At 51.9% G+C, this 17451-nt stretch overlaps 1 protein-coding gene across 2 annotated transcripts in view; it reads right to left on the minus strand.

Moving 5' to 3' along the window:
• Nucleotides 1–225: 225 nt before the first annotated feature.
• Nucleotides 226–17451, minus strand: part of BDH1 (3-hydroxybutyrate dehydrogenase 1) — a 43478-nt gene continuing 26252 nt past the window's right edge. The window contains exons 5-7 of one of the 2 annotated variants that reach the window (XM_004424551.3): nucleotides 9275–9416; nucleotides 2411–2563; nucleotides 226–1025 (exon numbers count right to left, since the gene is read on the minus strand). In XM_004424551.3, coding sequence (XP_004424608.1) covers nucleotides 556–1025; nucleotides 2411–2563; nucleotides 9275–9416 — 765 coding nt within the window. In that variant the 3' untranslated portion in view covers nucleotides 226–555. The remainder of the gene's footprint in view (nucleotides 1026–2410; nucleotides 2564–9274; nucleotides 9417–17451) is intronic. The other variant, XM_087439828.1, reaches the window with a different exon arrangement.

Below are 17451 nucleotides of genomic sequence, written 5' to 3' on the forward strand. Positions count from 1 at the left end.
ATCCAGAGTAGCCCTGGGACATGAAACGTGAAGTGTTTCTACAGCAGAGGCAGGAACACACTACTTGGACCATTTATAAGCAATAAAAGGATTGTTCATGTATCCTCTTTGGGCTAAGAAAAAATATATCTGTCCTTTTACTCATGAGACTGGCTTAAGAATCAAATGAGGAAAATTTTTTGAACTGATGTTTTGGCTTAAAAATGTAAAGGATTTGGATTCTACTTGATAATAAATCTGTTTTTAATATAAAGATGTTTACCCCAAATCTTTGTATGAAATCACCTCCAAAAAGATGGATGCCCCATGTCTGCCCTGAGGTTTAGGGGCCCTGCCCGCCCCTCCGCACCGATTGAGAAGGCCCAGCCACTCACTGTGCACACAAGTCAGGCTGGGCTACCCGCTTTGGTTAACGCTAAAACTGGTAGTGATTCCTCCTGGGACTGCGGAGAATCCACAAGTGGGTAAGCAAGAGGTGACCACACAAGCTCCTTCCTCCTCCCTCCCTCCCCTTCTCTCACTGGGGCTCCCCAACAGAGGCTACTGTCGAACTCTTCAGTGTATGTAGATCTTGTCAGAGACTGCTCCAGGCAAGTGGGTCATGATCTGCATTCGCAGCCACCAGTAGTAGTCCATGGGGTGGTAGCGGGTGTAGGGGGTGGAGGCGGTCAGGGCGTGGGTGACAGCGTTGATGACGGGGGACGTGTCTGTGGAGCCACTGTTGCAATAGGTCTCCATCTTGGCGATCTTCTCATCAAAGTACTTCCTGCCGTAGTCTTTGCGCACCACCTCGGGCAGCTCGTCCCACATCTTGTTGGCAATGGCCTGGATGCGCTCAGGGCTGTAGAGGCTGGTGGCAGCGATGAAGTTGCCGGGTTCCACCACACTGACCTTCACGCCCAGCGAGTGCATCTCGTAGCGCAGGCAGTCAGAGAAAGCCTCCACCCCGAACTTGGTGATGCAGTATGGGGAGCGGGCTGGGTTGGCCATGCGGCCCAGCATGCTGCTGATGTTGACGACGCGGCCTGCAGAGGAAGAGAGCAAACACCTGCTCAGGGGTCACTGCCTGGTGGGGCAGAGGGCCTGGGGCCTGGCATGTTTCTGGAGACCTGGCTGGAACCTGGCCCCCTGGCCCCTGATACTTGTTTTGCTGCCTGCCAGGCTGGGGCCTGGCCTTCTGAACCACCCTGGGTCAGGAGGCCTTTCCATTTGAAGTCAAGGCCAGCTCAGGCCCACACATCAGCATCAGCATCCCCGATGTTTCCCGGGGAGCCGGCTGTGCAGGGCCAGACAGGGGAGGGGAAATGAGTGGGAAGCAGGCCTGTATGCCAGGAGGGCACAGTATAATGGACAACATATAACTAAGCTGTGTCTCGCTCCCATTGCATTTTCACCCCAAATTGTTATCACCTGGTAGGGCTCAATCTGCAACCAGGCAGGGGCAGGAGCAGGGGCAGGGTTCTGAACCCGACTTCAGGGCTAGGACATGTGGGCAGAGTCTCAGGCACAGGGATAGAGTAGCCACCTGGAGAGGCTCTCCCACAGGCCCAGCCTGGGGGTGCTGGGAGCAGACTACAGCTTCTCCCAGCCCTGGGGGCAGCGGGGTGGCAGTGGAGCCCACCCAGCCCAGCCAGACCTGGGACCCACTGGCCTTGGGTGTGCACCCGGAAGTTAAGGTGCGGCCCCATCCTGGGCACTGTGGGGAGGCACCTCTCAGAAACCTCTAAGTTAGAAGTCACTGCAGGGTTGAGGTTTTCTTCTAAAATCCCACAGGGGCTCTCTGGGTTCATTCTGTCATTGTGGGGACTTTGGGATAGATCATGTGGATCTTCCCCTTTTTACCATAACTGTTTGCTATTTTACGGAGAAAATCTGACTCATTGACTTCTTAGGTGGTTTGCTTGCATTTGGCTACCTAACATGGTTTGGGTGTTTTGTCTGTTTTCGAAATTTCTAATCTTGGTTATTATTATTATTTTTACTTACTACCACAATTGTCTCATTTTTTAATTACGGCATAGTAACCCACAGAATGGATATACCAAAATTTACTTAACCACACCCCTATGGATACGTGATGTGTACACACAGCTCTGTGCACCAGGGTGGTGATCTCTCTGGATTAGGTTCCCAGAGTGGCATTACCACTGTAATCTTTTAGTCTTTGGTGTATAGACTGCTGATCTCTTACCTGCTCTACTTTCTGAAAACTACACCTCCCTTTCCGGCCGGTTGGCCTGGGCACCTCCGCTCAACACCATCCACAGGCCCCACGTGGCCTTTGGGAGTCATGTGCTCAGCCTCCCTGGGCTGTAGATGTCGGATCTGCTGAGACCTATTTCCATTCTGAGCAAAGATGAAAAGGTGGGGCAGGTCCAGGGGGCAGGAAGAAGGTCCCTCTCCAACTCACCTTTGGCCCTTCGGATGAGGGGGAGAAAGGATTTTGTCATCCGCACGGTGCCCCAGAGGTTCACCTCCGCCACCTCTTTGTAGGTCTCCATGCTGGTGAACTCCACCTCCCCAAACGTCGAGATGCCCGCATTGTTAACCAGGCCCCACATGCCTGGACGGGGGCACAGAACCACAGTCACCATGTGGGCTCAGCCTCAGACAGCACCCACCAGCCTGTAGCCCGTTCCCCTCCCCACTCTCATCCCTTTCCCCCATGACTTGCCAGCTTCTTGCCTAAGGTTCTCGGGACACTTTGCTAGAGTCACCAAGAATAACAGGAGACAGAGAGGCCTAGTGTGCTGGCTGTGACCCTCCCTTAAGTCTAGAAAGTCCAATCCTTATGTTTCTTCTGCCTTCGTCGATTCTCTGGGCCCATCATGACCCAGCCCTGCTGGGTGCCCCCAGCCTGGAGTCCACCTCATCTCACTCACTCTATTTCATCCATTCATCCCACACCCTGCACCCAGGGACCTCTTACTGCATCTCTGCCTCTGAGCCTTCGCCTGCATTCTCTCTCTTGCCAGAAACCAGGCCAAGCCCTCTCTGGAGGACCAGAAAGTGGACCCAGTGTCCAAGTTAGAGGCTCAGCCAAGCCTTGACCTGGGGTCAGGCCCCAGTCCTGCTCCCCACTGAGACACACCTCACAATTACTCCATTCCCTGGTCTCCCTTCTCTGAACCATGCACTGTTTGTTGGTTATCCTGTGGTAAGCCCCTGAGACCCAGTAACCTGTTCATCAATATCCTATGTGTATACACCCGGTCTTTGCAGGTGGAGAACACCCCTCAGCCTCTGTGGTCCTACGGGACTGAGTACAGGGTCGGAGCAAATGTCCACTCTCTGAGCACACTTGGGTTGACCATTTACTGCAAGACCAGCTAAGGGACAGCTGGCTTCTGCAGACACAGAACGTTGGTGCTGGAAGGTGGCTTGGAGTACACTTATAGTCTGATGACTAATGTTAGGGCTAGGGAAACAGAGGCCCTGGGGGGAAAGGACCAGCTGCAGTGTGCCCAGTACGGCAGAGGCAGAGCTGAACTGGGGGAAGCGGCAGTGAGGAGGCAGCCACGTTTTGGCTGGATGGGCTGGAGCGTCAGAACAGAGCCGGGCCTTGCCTCTTTGTTGCGGAAACCCTCAGGGTTTAGTCTGCCTTGGCCATGAAAGCCCCATCCAGCTGTGCTCCTTCCCCAGGCGCAGCCTCAGGGCAGAGTGGCCCTCCCGGGGCTGTCCCCCTGCCTGTGGGAACTCGGGCCCTGCTTCACTTTCCAAGTTAATCACGGAAATGAGTTTGTGTAAATGACAGAGTAATTGGTCTCTAGCTGCTTTCCTTCCGTGTTACCCAAATTAAAGCTTCGTCACCTGACCTCTGGTGCCGGCTCCTTCAATTACGGAGAGTTAAGGACATTTATTAGGGAAAGGAAATTGCTAGTTAACCAAGTGCTCCTGAAGTTCTCACTCCCACTCTCCAGCGCAGCGGCTGAGCTGAAGTTACCCTCTCACAGCCACTCCAGCCCCCTACAGCTGCCCCCCACCCCACCCCCCAGACTTCCCAGAGTCTTCCCCTGTCTCCTCTTCCCAGAAGAGCAGGAGGCCTCTCTCCACTTGCCAAGGCTGACACTTCCCCCTCCCCCTACCAAACCACCATAAGCCACCAATCCTCTCTCTTTTATGCAACTTCAACCCTTCCCTTGCCTCCAGCTCCTTCCCTTCAACGTTGCACATATTAGGTGCTTAATAAATGTTTGTCAGGGCCGGCCCCATGGCTTAGTGGTTAAGTGCGCACGCTCCGCTACTGGCGGCCTGGGTTCGGATCCAGGGCGCGCACCAACGCACCGCTTCTCCGGCCATGCTGAGGCCGCGTCCCACATACAGCAACTAGAAGGATGTGCAGCTATGACATACACCTATCTACTGGGGCTTTGGCGGGGGGGAGGAAGGAGGAGGATTGGCAATAGATGTTAGCTCAGAGCCGGTCTTCCTCAGCAAAAAGAGGAGGATTAGCACGGATGTTAGCTCAGGGCTGATCTTCCTCACAAAAAATTAAAAAATAAAAATAAAAAAAATAAAATAAATGTTTGTCAGATGAATACAAACACCATGTCTCCATATCCTAAAGAAAGAAACTTCTCTTAACCCACTGTCACGCCACTGTCTGCTCTCCTTCCTCGGCGGCCAGGCTCCTGAGAACACAAGCCTCGCTCACCAATTCCCCATTTCCCTGGCCTTCCGGGTCCCAGCCCTACCTCACTCCAGGGTGTCCAGGCGCCACATGCTAAGGGCACCACCCCGTCTCCACTCTCCTCAACCTTTCCACAATATGAGCACTGCTCTTGGTTCCTGACACTCACTCCTCCCTGACATTCATAATACCCAAGCACCTCCTCCATCCTCACTGGCACCTTTCTTTTACCTGCCCCCCTAGACACAGGTGTCCCCCAGTGTCTTGTCCTAGGTCATCTTCTCTCAAATTACACTCTGTGCTTAGGCAGCCTTGTCTTCTTTAAATTCATGGAGTTTTCCAGCTGCTTTGTGTTTGAGTCATATGGGACAGTATCACACGACCTAAAATACAGTCTTTTTTTCCATCTAAAAATTAATTACATCTGACACTGATATCCAAAAAGGTGCAATTGAACTTGAAAGCACACGGCTCCTGGATTACAGCTCGCCTGACTTGATAGGTAGTAGCAGTCTGTGGACGCAGGAGCTCTCTGGAGTCCTCAGCCAACATTCTGAGTGCACTCCCAACGTTCCCGCTGGCCTGGACCACAGCTGTCTGCCCGCAGCAGCCCCAGCATCACCTCCGCATCCACGGTTCCCACGCGCCCCTCGGGAGTCGGGGCTCTCTCCTAACTCCAGTCTCCTCCTCCTGATGGTCACTTTACCTGGAACGGCCCACAGGTCCCCAACCCACCCTACCCACACCAACACATCCAGTCCTCTTCTTTGTTAATGGTTTCACTTTCATCTTTGACTCCTCTGGCTCCTTCACTTCTCCCGCATCTAATGAGTCACCGAGGACTGTTGATATTACTGATAAGGATCGAAAGGACAGCTGCCAGGCCCTGAACGAAGTACAAGTACGTTGCATCCATGAATTCATCTGATCCTCACACCAACCCATAAAGCAGACACTGAATTGTCCCATATCTGGATGAGGTAACTGAGGCTCAGAGAGGTTAAGCGCCTTGCTCAATGTCACGCAGCTAACAGGTGGACAGGATGGAGTTAGGACTCAGGTCTGTGTGAGGACACAGCTCTCGTGCTTAACCCTGTGCTGTCACTGGCTTCCTTTGCTGTGTCACTAGAATCGGTGTCTTCATTCCTGGGTCCACAGCATGAGTTTGGATCCTTGTCACTGCCCTCCTATACTAGAAGCCTCTCCCAGGTCTCCCGGTCTCCGTCTCTCCTCCACCTCCATCCTCATGGATCCCCTCAGCCAGACTCTCCTCCTCTGTCAGTCCCTTCCTGCTCCGATGGTGCCCTTTCCTAGCGTGGTATGCGAGGCCTCCTTTTCCACGCTTCTCACCCACTCCCTGTCACGTGTTCTGCCCTCCTGAAGCCTGAACAGCCCGCCACTCTCTGACATTGTGGCCCTCCTGCCTCTGCTCAGCTCCCCCACCCCTCAGCCTGAGAGCAGTTTTCTGTTGAATTCCACACATGCTCCTACAGCGGGTGGATCTAGGTGTGAGCACTGGATGGCGCCGGGAGCACTTTTCCCACTTCACACATGGGCAAACTGAAGCCCACACAGGTGAAGGTACAAGCCTAAGGTCACACTTCCAGTAAGAGGTGAAGCTCAGAGTAAATCCAGTCTTCTCGCTCCCCGACCAAGGTTGTCCCAGATAACAGGGTCTTCCCTGTCCATGACATATTGTCCCCAGTGCTGTAACCGTTCCTGCCATGAAGCCACTGACTTCCACTTGGCTGGTGTCCAACCAAAAACTCCTCCTGCCAAGTCATACCCCTCTGGTGCTCAGCACGCTAACAACCATACAGCAGGCACTCAACAAATGCTTACTGCCTGCGAGTAAGTGGCTTCAAGATCAGACCATGCCCACAACCTGCTGGTTGGCCCACTCTCTGGGCCCTTCCCTGAGGTGGGAGTGGGGAGAGCTGGTTGCAGGCTCCAGACGTCCAGTCCCTCAGAGTCCTGCTGGGGAGCAGAGGGCTGGTGGCAGATGGCTCGCCCACTCTCATCAGACTATCCCCTTCATCTCACCCCCGCGGCTGGCTCCCCTGGCTTTGGCAGCAACTGTTCCACAGAGCCAGGGTGAAGGGCAGCAAACTCGCCATCAAAATGTGCCCTCCACTTGTCTCCTGGAAGGTTCCAGCCTGGGTGGAGTGTGAGTCAGAAGCAGCCACCTGAAAGCTCTGGGAGGGCGCCACCTGGAGTTCAGAGACAGCATTGCCAGAGAAGGGGAGAATGCAGCTGCTTTGCCAGGAAAAAGCCCTTGGGGCGCTGGGGGTGGGTGGGGGGGCGCTGGGGGTGGGTGGGGGAGCGGTGGGGGCGGAGGGAGGGATGGGGAGAGAGAGACCTGCGCAACCACGTATCTGACAGATTTATTTTCTTTTTCAGACCTAAAAATTTTCAGATCTTTTTCCAAAAAATGCAGTATTAGTAAGTAAGGTCATGGTGAGTGGTTTATCAGCCCTAAATGGAATGCGTCCTGTGGAAAAGGCAGCAGGGAAACGTTTATGCGTCAGGGGTGGTGCTGGAGCTTGCGCCCAATCCAGGGGCAGGGGGCTGAGCGCCTCCCCCTGGGCTCCCTTGCCTGTTAGGCTAACTGGCCAGACCAGTGCAAGGAATGGAGGTGATTCTGCTCTGGTGGCAAGGGAGAAGGACCAGGGCCAGAGCAGCCCCCAGCCCTGGTGCAGCCCCACTCGGTGCTCAGTTTACAGTGACGATTCCTTTCCATGGGCATGTGAAATCACCACACACCCACAGGCTGTAATGAAGGGCTTTACGGAGCTGACTGCAGCTGTTTTCCCGCATAATAGTTTATGAAGACAACACCCCGGCCACCAGGGAAGGAGGAGGGTTTACCACCGGGGAGGGGGTGATGCAGGCTGTACCTTCCAAGCTGGTAATCATCCCAGTGGGACCCAGCCTGCCTTTTCTTAATGGGACAGGAGCCCTGGCTCTGCCTGTTCATTACTAAACAGATGTTCAGTGGGCTCAGGCACTCACAGGCGTCTCCTCAGAGAGCAGAGCCTGCTGTAGGGGGTGGGGCACAGGGCTGACAAGGTGACGCATCGGTGACAGGTTGGCAGTCCAAGCAACAGCTTCTCTGATAGCCGCACAGCACAAGAGCTTCTGAGGCAGCTGCTGGGGATGACAGCACTCCACCTGACTGATAATGCTCAGCAGAGTGCCCAGCACAGGCCCTGGTCACTCTACCCACTTCCCTCCTCCCAGCGACTGAAGTCACCACTCAGGAGAGCTGCCCCCACCCCACGCTGTGGGAAAGCAGAGAGCTGAATGAGGCATACCCTTTCTGCCTGGGCTGTCAGGAAGCTCACAGGTATGTATCACAGATGAAGTGAGTAGACCAGACTGGCTTCTCCAGGCAGCACCATCACTCAGTGTTCTACATGAATGGCGTCCCCTTCCCTCTGCTCTACAACAGAGCCCCTCCACCAAGATCCTCCATGGGCTGAACTGGGAGGACACTTGCGTCTTTATGTTACGGGAACTTTCTGCAGAATGTGACCCTGTTGACTACTGTCCCCCAAACTGTTTCTTTAGCTCTGGGGCACTGTACCCAACCTCTCTGACAGTTGTCTGTTCCCTTTCTCCAATCCCTAATTGCTCATGGTCCTCAAGAGTCCCTCCTTGCATCTCCTCCACTCCTAGTCTCACCTCCGACTCTGGACACCTGATCTCCAGTCCGGACACTCCCCCTGGGCGTCCCATGGGCACTTCAGCGTCTCTCCATCCCTCAACCTGCTCCTCCAGCAAAGGGCACCAGGTGTCCAGGAGACAGATGTCTTGCCTCTTCCGCATCCCCATGGGCATCAGTCACCAAGTCCAGCCAGCTCTGTCTTCTCAATACGCCTCGAGTCTGATCCCTCCTCTTTCCCAGCGTCCACTGCCTTCACTCAGGACCCTCGCACTCATACTCTCCCTTAAATCTGCCCTCCACACTCACCACAGTCCCCAGAGTGAGCTTTCCCGGGTCTGAGCAGGTCATTCCCCTCGGGAAATGCCCTTCAGTGCTTCCCACTGCCCTCAAGAAAGCAGCCACGCTCCCTCGCCTGGTGCCCCAGGCCCTGGACGACCTCCCTCCCAACTTCATTTGCTGCTACCACCTCCACCAGACTTGACCCCTGACTTGTCATCTCTGCCACAATCTGCCCTAACTGACCTGTTCCCCATCCCACCCCAAGACTGCATTACGTCCCTCTGTCCCGTGCTGCTCCCTAAGAGGGGATGAGGAACCACCTGGGTCAGCCCCTCAATGAACTGTGAGGTCTTCGGGGACAGGGACTGTGTCTTGGACATCTTCTTGTCCCCAAAAGCCGGCCCAGCACCTGGCCCAGAGTAGGCGTTCAATGAGCGTTGGCTGAACTGACCTGCACCAGCGCACATCCATTCATCACTCCTGTAGATTCTGAAATCACCTCGGGCTTTATTTCACACTGCCTTACTGCACAGGTGTGTCTAATTTAACCCACTTCTCCTCCTACTGGGCAGGAGGAAGAACTTGAACAATAAGGAAGGTGGTCTTTGGCAGGATACCAGCAAATGGAGGGGGACATTTAGGAAGGGCGCCCTCGGAATGGCCTGTGCACTGCCCAGCCACCCCCCAGGTGCCCCTACCTTTTTCAGGGTCCCCCAGGCTCGAGCGGACGGTCTCCACTGCTTTCTCCACCTCCTCGCTTTTGCAGACGTTGAGCTGGATGGTTCTCAGTCGATCACTCTTCAAGCTGTCCAGTTCCTTGACCCCATCATCCCCTTTGTCCTGGGGAGGAGAGAGGAGCTGCTTCACCCCACTCCTTCCCACCCTGCCTCCAGGAAAAGGACCAGGACCAAGGCGGGGAGCTGGCCCCGAGTCCCTGCCAAAGCCTGGGCCTTACTCACAGCTGCAGGGGGTGGTCTCAGGAGGCCCACCCAGGCTGCGCCACCTGCAGGTGGTTCTGCAGTGCTTAGTCTGGTGCCTGGTATGTCTGCAGTGCTTCTGTTCCTTTAGCTCTGGGGCACTGTACCCAACCTCTCTGACAGTTGTCTCTTCCCCTTCTCTGACCCCTAATTGCTCACTGATGACATATCAAGCACCAGACTAAGTGCCATAGACACAACCAGGAGCCCCAGTGCCTCCCTGGCAGGACTCCTTCTTTAAGCAGAGGTTGCAAACTCGATTCCTACCAGGGCCAGGCATGTGGGCCTCATCTCATCAGATGATGAGAAGGATGGGGACTTGGGGGGTCACATGCCTGGCCTCTCAACCCCTGCCAGCCCTCGCCCGTGCGTAAGCCTACAGTTGCCAGATGCTTAGATTTTTTTTTTCCTGAGGAGATCAGCCCTGTGCTAACGTCTGCCAATCCTCCTCTTTTTTTGTCAAGGAAGACTGGCCCCTGGGCTAACATCTGTGCCCATCTTCCTCCACTTTATATAGGACACCACCACAGCATGGCCTGACAAGCGGTGCGTCGGTGCGCACTCGGGATCCGAACCAGTGAACCCCGGGCCACTGCAGCGGAGCGCGCGCACCTAACTGCTTGCGCCACTGGGCGGCCCCAGATGCTTAGATTTTTAAGCTTGTAATTGGGATTTCTGTGTAAAATTTCCTAATTTTTTTTAAGTGTTGGCAACTTATTCACATTTAAAAAAACACCGTGTGAGCCAAAGCACATCCACAGGCCACACGTGACCAGCAGGCTGCCAGCTTGCGACCTCTGTCCTAAGCCAAGGGCCCATCACCCCCAAGTTGGTAAGAGTCCAGGGCCGGGCTCTACTTCCAGCTGAGTCACTGACCAGGCTCTGGGCACTCAGGTGCATCCTTAACGAGTGCCAGCTTTTCCAGCCACAGTTGGAAACAAGGACATCACCACCTGTCCTGACCTGCTCAGGCTAATGGAATGAGGAAATTTTTTTTTAAAAAACCTGTTAGGGCCGGCCCCGTGGCTTAGCGGTTAAGTGTGCAAGCTCCGCTGCTGGTGGCCTGGGTTCGGATCCCAGATGTGTACGGACACACCGCTTCTCTGGCCATGCTGAGGCCGCGTCCCACATACGGCAACTAGAAGGATGTGCAGCTATGACATACAACTATCTACTGGGGCTTTGGGGGAAAAAAATAAATAAATAAAATTATAAAAAAAAAACCTGTTAAACTATAAAACGCTACACAAATTCAGGTATTATTAACCATGAAAAAATGTCACTCACTCAGCAAACATTTCTTGGGCCTCTATCACATTCTGACACTGTGCTGAGAACTGGAGACACAAAAGTAATAACTCAGCCCCTGTTCTCAAAGAGTCACATTTTTGGGAAGCAGGCAGATGAGTCAGCAAACAATACAGGGGGTATTTGCTGCACGGAAACTTGTGGGAGGTGGGATGCTGCATACAAGGTGGGGCGGTCAGGGAAGACTGTCCAAAGGTAGTGACAGCTGAGGGCATCAACCAGAGGGGGCCCTGGGGATGGGGCACTTCAGGAAGAGGGACGAGGGTGCCACTGTAAGCCACTGGAGGCAGAGCAAAGGCATAAGGGGGTGGTGGGACGGGAGGCTGGAGTGGGCAGGAGGCTGCTTGGGGGCAGTGGTGAGCTGCTGGAGGATCTGAATAGAAGGAGACGTCATTTATTGAGTGTTTACTGTGCTTCACACTGTGCTGAGCACTTGTGCGTTATCTCATTAGTCCTTGCATCATGAGGCAGGTTGTATTACCACATTTCATCTGTTCTATGACATATTTTTTCCACCATACGGATGAACTACAATCGATGTGAAAATTAAACACTGTCAGTCGTAATTTAATTGGCAGCGACTTTTCTTAGTGGTGCATGAGTAGTGATGCATCTTACAAGGGGACAGGAGTAGCTGCCAGAGGATGAAGTGATAGAGAAACACCCACTCTCAGCCGAAGGCTTGCCCGGGGCACATACAACTCAAACCGAAGCAAATATCCCCAACAAAGGCCAGAGTAGGAAGCACAAGGATGGTCAGCATATGTCGGCAGTGGAAGGTTCTCCATGGGTTGGGCTGAGCCTCAAACCAGGAGACCCTAACCCCATGACTAGAGGACCTGCATCATGCAATGTCAGAGGGCTGTAAGAGAGAACGGTGAAGGGACCATGTCAAATGGGGCCAAAGGTGCTGGAGATACAGGCACACCTCAGAGATGTTGCGAGTTTGGTTCCAGACCACCGCAATAAAGCGAATGTTGCAATAAAGTGAGTCACACAAATTTTTTGGTTTCCCAGTGCATATAAAAGTTATGTTTACGCTATACTGTAGTCTATTAAGTGTAAAATAGCATCATGTCTAAAAAAACAATGTATATACCTTAATTAAAAAATAATTCATTGCTAAAAAATGCTAACCATCATCTGAGCCTTCATCAAGTCATAATCTTTTTGCTGGTGGAGGGTCTTGCCTTGATGTTGATGGCCACTGACTGATTAGGGTGTTGGTTGCTGAAGGCTGGGGTGGCTGTGGCAATTTCTTAAAATAAGACAACAATGTAGTTTACCGCATCAATTGACTCTTCCTTTCATGAACGATTTCTCTGTAGTACGTGATGCCGTTTGATAGCTTTTTACCCACAGTAGAACTTCTTTCAAAATGAGAGTCAATCCTCTCAAACTCTGACCCTGCTTTATCAACTAAGTTTATGTAATATTCTAAATCCTTTGTTGTCATCTCAACAATCTTCACAGCATCTTCACCAGGATTGGATTCCATCTCAAGAAACCACTTTCTTTGCTCATCCATAAGAAGCAACTCCTCATCTGTTAAAGTTTTGTCATGAGATTGCAGCAATTCAGTCACATCTTCAGGCTCCACTTCTAATTCTAGTTCTCTTGCTGTCTCCACCACATCTGCAGTTACTTCCTCCACTGAAGTCTTGAACCCCTCAAAGTCATCCATGAGGGTTGGAATCAACTTCTTCCAAACTCCTGTTAATGTTGATATTTTGAGCTTTGCCCATGAATCACGAATGTTCTTAATGGCATCTAGGTGAATCTTTTCCAGAAGGTTTTCAATTTACTTTGCCCAGGTCCATGAGAGGAATCACTATCGATGGCAGCTATTAGCCTTATGAAATGTATTTCTTAAATAATATGACTTGAAAGTTGAAATTACTCCTTGATCCATGGGTGCAGAATGGGTGTCGTGTTAGCAGACATGAAAAACAACATTAAAACTTATTGCACATCTCCATCAGAGCTCTTCGGTTCCCAGGTGCATTGTCAATGAGCAGTAATACTCTGAAAGGAGTCATTTTTTTCTGAGCAGTAGGTCTCAACAGTGGGCTTAAAATATTCAGTAAACCGTGCTGTAAACAGATGTGCTGTCATCCAGGCTTTGTTGTTGCATTTATAGAGCACAGGCAGAGTAGATTTAGCATAATGCTTAAGGGCCCTAGGATTTTTGGAATGGTAAATGAGCATTGACTTCAACTTAAAGTCACCAGCTGCATTAGCCCCTAACGAGAGAGTCAGCCTGTCCTTTGAAGCTTTGAAGCCAGGCATTGACTTCTCCTCTCTAGCTATGAAAGACATCTTCTTCCAATAAAAGCCTGTTTTGTCTACACTGAAAATCTGTTGTTTAATGTAGCCACCTTGATTATCTTAGCTAGATCTTCTGGATAACTTGCTGCAGCTTCTATATCAGCAATTGCTGCTTCATCTTGCATATTTACATTATGGAAACGGTTCCTTTCCTTAAACCTCATGAACCAACCTCTGCTAGCTTCAAACTTTTCTTCTGCAGCTTCCTCACCTCTCTCAGCCTTCACAGAATTGAAAAGAGTTAGGGCCTTGCTCTGGATTAGGCTTTGGCTTAAGGGAATGTTGTGGCTGGTTTGATCTTCTATCCAGACTACTAAAATTTTCTTCATATCAGCAATAGGGCTGTTTCTCTTTCTTATCATTTGTGTGTTCACTGGAGTCGCACTTTTAATTTCCTTCAAGAATTTTACCTTTGCATTCACAACTTGGCTAACCATTTAGTGCAAGAGGCCTATCTAGGCTTTTGACATGCCTTCCTCACTAAGCTTAATCATTTCTAGCTTTTGATTTAAAGTGAAAGACATGCAACTCTTCCTTTCACTTGAACACTTAGAGGCCATTGTAGGATTGGCCTAATTAATTGGCCTAATTTCAATATTGTTGTGTCTCAGGAAATAGGGAGGCTCGAGAAGAGGGAGAGAGATGAGGGAACGGCTGATGAGTGGAGCAGTCAGAACACACACAACATTTATCGATTAAGTTCTTTGTCTCATAGGGGCAAAATTCGTGGCGCCCCAAAACAATTACAATAGTAACATCAAAGATCACTGATCACAGGTCACCATACCAAATATAATAGTAGTGAAAAAGTCTGAAATCGGGCCGGCCCCATGGCTTAGCGATTAAGTGCGTGCGCTCCGCTACTGGCAGCCCGGGTTCGATCCCGGGTGCTAACCGACATACTGCTTCTCTGGCCATGCTGAGGCCGCGTCCCACATACAGCAACTAGAAGAATGTGCAACTATGACATACAACTATCTACTGGGGCTTTGGGGGAACAAAAAGGAGGAGGATTGGCAATAGATGTTAGCTCAGAGCCGGTCTTCCTCAGCAAAGAGAGGAGGATTAGCATGGATGTTAGCTCAGGGCTGATCTTCCTCACAAAAAAAAAAAAAAAAAAAAGTTTGAAATATTGCAAGAATTACCAAAATGAGACACAGAAACACGAAGTGAGCAAATGCTGTTGGAAAAATGGCGCTGATAGCCTTGCTCGATGCAGGGCTGCCATAAACCTTCAATTTGTAAAAAACGCAACATCTGCGAAGTGCAGTAAAGTGATGTGCAATAAATTGAAGTATGCCTATCATCACTCTGGAGACAAGACTCGTGGAGAACATGAGGTGAGGGAGCAAACTTGTTCTGTGCAGCCCAGAAAACAGAACCAGGGCCAAGAAGTCAAATTCAGCTCAAAACAAGGAGTGACTTTCCCAGTCCAGGGATGGTGTGGACTGGGGGAGGTGTTCAGACAGTGAGGGTGGAGGTGGGGGTTGGGGCAGGGTGGGGAATGTGGTGAGAGAAAACCCAGGCATCGGACAGGGGGTCAGGCTGATCCCCCTCTAAGATCTCTTCCACCCCTGAACTGTCATTACCTACAGGGAGCCTCCCCAGTGGCCCTGGAAGAAGCAACATGGCATGGCCCCCGAGTCTCTGCCCAGCCTGGCACCAGGAATAGCAGCCACACCCCCAATCACCTTTGCACAGAGCAGCCAGGTATGAGGCTCGGTTAGGCCAAGGCTTGGCTCTGAACACCCCTTGATGTGCCAACCTCCTCAAATGACACAGCAGGTGTTCCATCTACAGGGGAGCAGACAGGTCTGGAGCTTCTGCTGCATTCCCACAGAGGGCTCCAGCAGAAAAGAACTCCCCACGATGCCATCTCCAAGCCCAGAGGTGGGAGGGGCTGGTGCCCACAGACACTTCTCTTTTCCAGACAGCTCACAGGCACCAGGAAATCACGTATCTTGTTTTCATGCAGTCTTTGTATCGTGGTTCCTCAAATGCCCTCTGAGCAGAGCCCAAGGGGTCTGAATTTCCACGGGGGTGCTGATGTCTACTTTCAATAGGAGAGATTCCGGCTGAGATGCACGAGAGGTACCTGAGTGTCCTTTCGTCTTTCTGGACTTTGTTAACTCTGCTGCTATCTCTCAGCAACTCGCAGACTCCCCACCAGACCTCTCCTTGTGTCTCTAGGCAGCACCGAGCCAATGCCTCTGGGCTCCCCAGGGGAAGCCCCTCACTCCAGGTCAGGGTGCCCAGCTGAACTTAGTTTAGCAGCCTGGCAGCTAAAAGCCTTCTCTGAGAGGAAACTGGGGGTGTCAACAGCTTCAGGCTCAGCATTCAGGCTTCAAGGAGAGAAACCCCACCCTACTACCTTCCCTGACAGACATCCCCAGGAGTCCTCATCCGCAGGGACAGAGACTGCCAGTTCAAAGGAAACCTTCCCCAACCGCCCTGAGCCCACAGGCTGCAAACTATGGCAGCCTGTCCCCTTCCAGATCCACCTGTCCTCAGGCCAAGGTCGCACTGCCTGGGCCACACCACCCCCCTGGCTCTAGAGTTTCTGTCTTTGGCAACGTCTATCTTGGTGCTCGAGGACAAGCTTTCCGTCCTACTGTGTTGGTGCCTGTGTAACTGGTTTATTGATAAACCCACTTCTTTCACTATCCCTTTAAACTTCATCTGCAAGCTATTTTTTCCACCCCTGGATGAAATTTCAGGCAAGTCTTGTAGCTTTTCCACTTATTGGCAGATAACAGAGAAGCTCTTCATTTGACAAAAAAAGTCCAGTTCAGTCTACTAATCGAACAACTCCAGCCCAGCCTGGTTTGAATACCCAAACTCTCAAACTCGTACCCAGTTCAGAGCCTGCCCTGACCCCGGCCTGACGGAGTGCGGGCAGTGGAGTAGGACCCCACGTAGCAGGGGTGGGTGCTGTCTTTCTCACTATTCTCCAGCTCCTCCTCTTCTCCTATTCTTTAATCTCTGACCCTTCCGGGGTTGGATCCAGGGGCTGACAAACGAGTCTGTAGTCTTCTGAGGGGGTGCCGTTGGTGTCTGCTGTTGGTACCCTGGGACGGCAGATGCACGAGAACTGGCTCTCCCTTCTTGGGATGCTGATATGGGTTCCCTCCACTGGAGACCTCCCATGCCATTCCCTCCTCCATCCGGGCATCCTCTCCCTCAGCCTGGGCTTCAGTGAGGCACCCCTCTTAGGACAGGTGCCCTTAGGATGACTCATGGAGCTCTCCCCATTGTCCACATCAGGTCCAGGCAACAGTGTCCTGCCCAGTTAGAAGGACAGCCTTTCACTATGCAGCTCTCTCTGCTCTGCTTCCAGATAAGCCATTCTGACCTCATTCTTGGGCCTTTAGACTTCCTTGGGTAAACATTAACCCTGCATTCTGTGGCCTCAGACTCCAGGACACAGAGATAATCTCTCCAAGTAGTTCTCTTGAAGCCCACTTCACTTTACTTGAGACCAGAGGGAGAATATCACAGCGCACCAACAACTCTGTCCAACCTCTCAACATCCTCCACCTCAATTTATTACAGTATTGAGGCTGGTGATGGACTAATCCTGCCAGAAAGGTTTGACAGTCTCTAGGCTTTTATTGTTAGCTGTCTAGAACCTCAAGGCAGGACGTGAGGACACTTGCCACATGCTACATGTGAGCATCTATCACACGTTTCAGAAACACTGTGATGAGAGCAGCAAGCCTGGGCATGCAATAGTTACAGGATGAGCCAAAGGAGGAGCTAACAAGGGACATGGAGAAAAACTAAAAGAGCAAGGGGTCCCTCAAGTCAAGAAACAAAGTATTACAAACAAAAGTGGTTTGTCTGCTCAAGCCTGCTGATGGGTTAAGCGTGATATCGTCTGAGAAGTGGCCAACTGGTCTGGCAAAATGGGGGCTGTTGGCATCCTTGATAAAAGCCATGTCAGAGGCATTCTGGGCCCCTCCTGGTCCAGACCTGCCTTCCTTTCCCAGCTCATCTCCTCTTCCTCCACGAAGGCACTGGGCTTTAGCTACTTCAAACTACGGGCGTTGCCTGGATATGCCACCTCCAACCACCAAGAGGACATCCTGTTCATCCTTCCAGGTGGCAATGGCCCATCAAGCCCTCCCTGTACTCCCAGAGAGGGGCAGTTCCTTCTCTGATACAAGATCTTAGCCCCCCATTCTCCCCTCACACCACTCCCCTCTCTCACTCAGCTGCAGCCACAGAGGCCTCCTGCTGTTTCTCTAGCATACCAGGCACAC

This window comes from Ceratotherium simum, chromosome 15 (assembly GCF_057802395.1).
Source record: "Ceratotherium simum simum isolate JZ-2026a chromosome 15, ASM5780239v1, whole genome shotgun sequence".
Lineage (NCBI taxonomy): Eukaryota > Metazoa > Chordata > Mammalia > Perissodactyla > Rhinocerotidae > Ceratotherium > Ceratotherium simum.